General features: G+C 39.1%; 1 protein-coding gene across 1 annotated transcript; it reads right to left on the minus strand.

Annotated features, from left to right (window-relative positions):
* Positions 1 to 1009: 1009 nt before the first annotated feature.
* On the minus strand, positions 1010 to 7354 carry LOC121103318 (zinc finger protein 280B-like). The gene is given in 2 exon segments (XM_040632736.1): positions 1010 to 5446; positions 5448 to 7354. Coding segments are annotated over 2 exon segments (1650 nt in total). The 5' UTR covers positions 5741 to 7354; the 3' UTR covers positions 1010 to 4089.
* Between the last annotated feature and the right edge of the window lie 12 nt (positions 7355 to 7366).

Below are 7366 nucleotides of genomic sequence, written 5' to 3' on the forward strand. Positions count from 1 at the left end.
ACAGCGGTTGCCGCCTGCCTTTGGCTCAGGGCGTGATCCCGGCATTGTGGGATCGAGCCCCACATCAGGCTCCTCTGCTATGAGCCTGCTTCTTCCTCTCCCACTCCCCCTGCTTGTGTTCCCTCTCTCGCTGGCTGTCTCTATCTCTGTCAAATAAATACATAAAATCTTTTTAAAAAATGAAGCTTTTAAAATAAAAGGTCTTTATTAAAAAAATCCTAAAGAAAGTAGAGGTATATAATGAATCAACACAAAAATAGAGAAAACAAAATTAGTTGAGATAATAAACCAAGGGTTGCTCCTGGGGAAAAGGAAATCAGAAACTGATAAAATTGGCAAATTTAATGAAGGGAAAGGAAATATATTTCAAAATGAGAAAGAGAAAAGGAATGAGATTCTGAGTAGAAGATAATATTCAACCCTAAGTGGAAATATTACTTCAGGAGAGGAAAGGTTTCAGGACCCCTGGGTGGCTCAGTTGGTTAAGCATCTGCCTTTGGCTCAGGTCATAATCTCAGGGTCCTGGAATCAAGCCCTGCGTCTGGCTCCCTGCTCAATGAGGAGTCTGCTTGTCCCTCTGCCTCTCCCCTCACCACTTGGGCTCTCTCTCTCCTGCTCACTCTCTCTAATAAATAAAATGTTAAAAAAAAAAAAAAAAAGGAGAGGAAGGTTTCTAATAGAAAAGTTGTGAATCAGGCTGAGCATAACTTAGGATAGTAAAGAAAATGTAAATGACTGTCTCAATAGACATTGTAAATTAGCCAATAAAACTAAGCAATTTTCTTTAAAAATTCTAAAGGCAGGAATTCATTACCTTTAATGGTAAAGCATTTCTCACTAAAACCAAGAGCAGAAAACCTCACTTACATCTATCGCACTGTTTTGAAGTTCTGGCCAATGCAATATGATTAAAAATAAACACAACTGGCAGGATGGCAGTCTCCATAGTGGTACCAAATAAAAATTAACTTCAACTTTACTGGTGAAAAGATAATAAAACGAAAACTTCTTCTTTTTTCAAAAAAAATTTATTACTACAATTGCTATTTTACTTACAATTTTTGGCAACATTAACAAAATAATAAATTTCATCTGAAAGAACAAGCAAAATAGACATGGAAATTCACAAAGGGCAATAACAAAATAGTAATCTTGACAGATATTCAATATATTTGTAAACAAAACAAAGTGACATTGCCTTAAAAAAATATAGAGGTATCAATAGAAAAACAGAGAAAGCTCCCGAAAGAACTGAACTCACTATATTCAGTTTCTTTTGGTTACAGGCACAGAAATTGACTCAAGGTAGCTCAATTCTAAGAGAAGCAAAGCTTTTGATGATTATCTTTTCCCAGCTTTCCGTGAAAACCTAGGAAATTTAACCAGATTGGAGAGGAAAAAGGGAGTGAGGAGGCTTAAAGTGCCTTTAAAAGGGGGAGGAGTAAGAAGGTGGACAGAGATTTCGTTGTCAGTATCTTCCGAACACTGGTGAAGCTCAGTAAGCTAAAGGAAGTGTCCACACAATTAAGTGAGGTAGCCAGCCATGCAGGCCCAGGAGGAAAGCATTCTAAGAGCAGAGCAGTTGCAAAGTCTTTGGAACAGGAAGAAATGTGATTTGCTTAAAGAAAAGCAAGGCCAGTGTGTCAAATTAGTGCACCAGTGGGGAAAATGGTTGAGTAGCATGGCGGAGGATGGAAAAGCGAGAGGAGGGAGACAGGGGCCGTTATCACCAGAACCTGTAGTTGGCAATAAATAACAATTTGTACTCCTTAGGGTCATATTTTAGTTAAAGAGCAAACAACAGTTGACAGTGTTGGTAATACCAAGCAACCACAAAAAAAAACCAGAACTAAAATATTTCATATTTTTACTGTTTTCAAAACAGAATTTGTTATAAGAACAGAACAAGGGAGATAAGTATGCAAAAGTCTGCATATCTATTTATACACAAGTTTCCACCTGAGACTAAAACAAGTGTGCACATACACACACATACATACATATTCATTCACTCACACACACACTCTCTCGCTCTCTCTCTCCACCTGAAGAAATAGGTTCAGGCTAAAATATCAACAAAGTGCCTTGGCCAAAGCAAACTAATAAAAAGGCCTAGTAAAATGTTCAAAGTGCAAATCAATCAAGCATTGAGCAAATAAATACAACAGAATCTATACTCAGGAAATTCTTTAAAACATAGACAAACTTGCAACTACCTTGTTATCTGTCCTCCTTCCCCATTCTAGAAGGGATGCTAAGCCCCTGAGGACTAGCACTTCCCAGCTTTCTGTGAAAGCTTAGGGACTTTAACAAGATTGAGGAGGGAAGAAAAAAGTGGGGAGAGATAAGGTACCGTTAAAGAAGAGGAGAAAGCAAGGGAAAATAGGAGACACTTCTCCTTGCTCAGGTCTATGGACAGCATCCTAGGTTCCTTAAGTCATGCACAGGCTTATAGGTACTTGAGTCAAGGCGGAGAAAGAAGGGATGGCACTAGAAAATATCCAGGAGACTCAATCCTGGGAACCCACAGAAACAGCCAAGGATGATGTTCAGGAACCAATATTCAGAGAGCACTCCAGTTATGTCAGAGTCCTTGGAAATGGCAAGGGGAAAATATTCCCCTCACAGTATAGTCAAGGATTAGACAGCTGAATAGATTAGGTGAAGGACAATAACTCTAAGACCTAATACCTAATGAAATAAATGGGACATTTCTTACACATCGGAGTGTGTCCAGCACAACTTTAACCTCAACTAGTTTGATAAGGGAAACTATACACACAACACAGAATAACTGTTAACTGTAATACATTCATGTCTAAGGCAAGAAACAAAATTGCAAATTTCACATGTTCAACTGGGCTAAGATCCACGTACACAGAAAAATATAAGGAAAAGCCCTATAATGGGTTTAATTTTACTCAGTCACCATGGGCTGCTTTTATCCACTACCTACTATTCTTGGACAACCCCATTCCAGCTTAATAGTACAAGAACTAAATTTAGCCTAGTCCTTGAACTGGATAGATACCATTTGTTGGGCCCTTTTCAGTTCAGACTACGGGTCCAGTGTAGTTCAAACTATGGACGTCAGGGCTTCTTTCCCTTGAGAAATTTTACTTGCTTTACTGCTGTGACTAAGAGGCGTATAAGGCTAATTCGTCCTGACCAAAGGCCAGCCAGAAGGAAGAGGGAAGGGAACAAATGGAGTTCCTTTGGATCACTCAACAGGAGGTCCAGTGGCACCAGACCCCATTCTATTCATTACCCCTGCTTTTCCATCTGAAACCAACGATACAGTAATTTTTTCATGTCTGCAGGGGTCCCTTGCCAAAATGCCAAGCATTTTATTTTAATGGTTTTGCTTCCTTGGATGTTCTTGTGCTAGGAAAAGACACTCTGAGACAGTGTTCTATCTTCCTTGGCTCCAAAACTAGAGTGAATGTGTGTGTGTGTGTGTGTGTGCGTGCCCTCAACCAGAATAAGAAGCCACTGCTCTCCACTGACTAACCTCCCAGTTCCTGGTTCCCATTCATGCCACACCTCGTCCCTCAACTTCTCCATACTCAGGCTTTCAGAGTCAGATTGATTCAGACTAACACAAGACAGACACTTCTGGGCACTCAGCAGCAAATGGAACCATGATAAAACAAAGCCATTCAAGTCTGACTAGAGTTAATATTGAAATCTTCAGGGCATGGAAAAGGTTGAAGTTAAAATTAAGTACTTAAAAAAACCCTATAGATTCTATATACAGAAATGAGAGCTTTCAAACTTACAAGTAACATGAAATATCAAAATAATAAATAGGTTTCCACTTTTTTCTCTCACACACATACATACACAAAACATCTTTTATGTGTTAAGCCAGACACAGTACATGAAAACCAGGTAACAAATTCTTAAATAATATCTCAAAATTCAGATCAGACAATACTGTATTTCATGAATTTAAAAAGAAACTCATAAATGACTCAGTTTCACTATTTTTGATGCTGATGAATAATGTATGGTTTGTATTTTTTTAAAATTTTTATGGGATTTTTGACTTTGATTGAAATACCTGTTTTAGATTTACTGAAACTAGAATTAACGAGGTTTTTTTGAAATTCTACTTTTAGACCTGGAGGGTGATGGTTCAGAATCAGACGTGTTCACAGTAATGGATGCTACTTCCACTGATCCTGGTTGAAGAGGTCCCAGTGACACTTGAATAACTACCTTTGTTTCAGGGGGCAATCCCTCTAGCTGCTTAGGTTTCTTAAACATTTGATGACACTGGGTCTTGTGCTCCATTTTCTCCTTGAAAGTTAAAAACTGTAGCCGGCATTTCGAACACTGATGAACACTCTTTTCCCAGTGTCCCCTATAATGACACATGTATGGCGTTGCAGTTTTGAAAATTTTGAGACAAAATGGACAGAGCAAATTCTTAGTGTTTTCATGGCATTTTCTGAAATGTGCTTCCACATCAGCAAAGGCTGACGATCTGTAATTGCAAACCTGGCACACGTAGGGCATCTCGCCAGGCTTATGATTGTCCTTCATGTGCTGCAAGAGGACCTGGTCTGTTTTGAATGACAATTCGCAAATTTTACAGACAGTAGAAGGCTCCTGGATAGTGTGTACACTTTCAATGTGACACTGCAGCTGGAAGGGAGTGGGAAACTGCCGGTGGCAGTGCTGGCAGGTGGTGTGGCTTTCCCAGCTGTCACCCCTCTGTTTCTCAAGTTCCAAATGGTGCTTCATATGATTCATAAACTTGACATTTTTTAGAACTTTCAAGCAGCTGAGGCATTTAAAGGTTGTGTGAGTCTTCTGTTCTGGCTGACCATCTCCTTTATGTTGCCCATAATAAAAGTCACGAAGTAATATGACCAGACTTCCTTTCTTGGGATCAACAATCTGGTTTTGACTTGCTAGACTCAAAAAGTCTGTTTTTGCTAGTCTGTTTTCCTTAACAGGATTTATAGGCTTGAAATGGACACTGTCCTTTGGCAAAGCTGTTGGAAAAGGTGCTCCATTCTGAACATGGCTTAATGAGGTATGAACACTGTTTGAGAGTGTGCTTTGCTGCGAAGTCATTGTATGAAAGATACCTGAAGGGGACAAAGCTGAAGCATGTCCCCCTATGATTCCATCACTGAGTTTAGGTCTTTTGGGATTTATGTCATTTACTTCAGCAGTGGAAAGTTGCTTTGATATGCAAGTACTTTTATTCATACCTCCTCCAGAAAGTGCTGCTCCTGCTGGATGCTGCAATGAACTTGTGAATGTAATCAAAGGAGAACATAACTCTGAAGAGCTATTAGGCACGACTTGTGGTGAATTATTTTTATAATCAGGTTTACACAAGGGCTCAATAATAATGGGACTATCTGTTGATCTTGATTCAGATTCAGAAACTGGCAAGGCAGTCACTGCTTCTGATATAGGGGTCACATGACTTAGGTTGCAATTTGTGAGCAGTACCTTTTCTGAGATGACCGTACTTTTTTCTCCTTGAACATGAACCTGGGGTGACTCTGTTCAAAATGTTTGAAACAACTGGTTTTGAATTGGAAGTCACCCCAACAAAGATCAGCTCAGCGTCGTCACTTACATGCTCCACCCCAACAAAGATCAGCTCAGCGTCTTCATCATCTACTTTTTTGGTTTATTCTACGTTCTGCTGTGGTTCTGGTTCTGGCTCTGGCTCTGGTTCTTGTTCTTCTTCACATAACATACATGGCTGTTCCATTTTTTAATTTCTTTTTTTTTATTCTTGAAGGTGTGGCCAGTCCCAGTGCTTTCTTTATATAAACTGCCACCTAAGTACAAACACACTATACATCAGTAAGTACAGAAAAATGCATTATCTTACTTAATTCTCTCCAAAACTCTAAGGTAGTTATAAACACCCTTATTTTATAAGATAAGGACACTAAAACTCACAGAGGATAAATGACAGCTTAAAGCCTACAATTATTCTGTCTATGCAACTCTATAATCGTAGCTTTGCTTTAAGCTGATTATGATTTCTTCTATTAAAAAAAAGAGGAAAAAACTAATAACTAATCACTAGGTGAAATCACACGTAAAGGGTATGCACCATTGTGCAGTGTTTAGACACATGGGCTCTGGAGTCAGAGAAGATTAAGCTGGAATTGTAAGTCAGCCACAAACCAGCTGCATCTTCTTTGGCAAGTTCAAACCTTTTAAATGCGTTTTATCTTAAAGGCAAAAGTTCTTATTTCTTACACTTAAGGTAACAGCTCTTTTTTAAAAAGCACCAACAATCCAATGGTACCTTATTTTGTAGCTGAATTAAAGAAAATGTTAGAGTAAATGTACATATCTCAATTGATTCATACACACTAATTTCATAAAGTGCCAAATTCATAGAACAGAGTAGGAGTACCTACTCATTGTCAACAAACAGCATAATTCAATGTCAAGTGCTTAGCATGTGCCTAGCAAATTGGGAACAAACTCTCTTGATAATCTCATCCCAACTCAAGGCCTTAATTATAGTCCATTCACTGATGTCTCCTAAAATTCTCCCTCTAATCCTGACTTCCCTGCTGAACTTAAATCCAACAGAACTTCCTCCTTCAGCCCACCTCAGTCTCTTTTCCACATGGCAGGCAAAGTAATACTGTCAAATCAGATTATATCATTGCTCAGCTCAAAACCCTCCAACGGCTTTCTAGTTCACTCAGTAAAAGGCCAAGTGCTCTAATATCGCCAATGCCTGCAAGACCATGCTTCCAGGCCTACGTACTGCCCTGCATTATGTCCCACTACTCTCCCCTATCCACCTCACTCTAACCACACTAACTGCCTTGTTATTTCTTGAACACCTTAAACACTTTACCTTGCTTAGGGCCCTGTATTTGCTGTCCTAATATGAATGCTCATCATCCAGATACCTGCATGACTGAATCCTCACCATCTTCAGACTTCTATTGCAAGTCTTCTCAAAGAGGTTCTCAAATACTCCAACCAACTGCAATTCATATTCCCAGTCTCTCTTCCCTTCCCCTCACCTTCAAGTCCTTATCACCACCTAACACATTATAAACTTTATCTATAATCTTGATTCTTTTCTACTGTACATCCAGTAAAATGTAAACTCCAAAGGACAGATATTATCTTTTGTTGACTTCTGTATCCCAACCACAAAGAACAGTGCCTGGCACAATATGGGAGGGAGCTCAAATAAAGAATTTGTTAAATGAATTAATAGTGACTTTCATTAACAATCTTTATTTGTAGAACAGATGTAGTCCATTAATTCCGCATTTTCTATGCTTCACTCTCAGAACCTTGTCCATGTCAGATATTCTGTAGGCCCATGAAGGACTGAAAGCTTCTAGCTTTTTAA

Source organism: Ursus maritimus, unplaced genomic scaffold, assembly GCF_017311325.1.
Source record: "Ursus maritimus isolate PB19 unplaced genomic scaffold, ASM1731132v1 scaffold_183, whole genome shotgun sequence".
Taxonomy (NCBI): domain Eukaryota; kingdom Metazoa; phylum Chordata; class Mammalia; order Carnivora; family Ursidae; genus Ursus; species Ursus maritimus.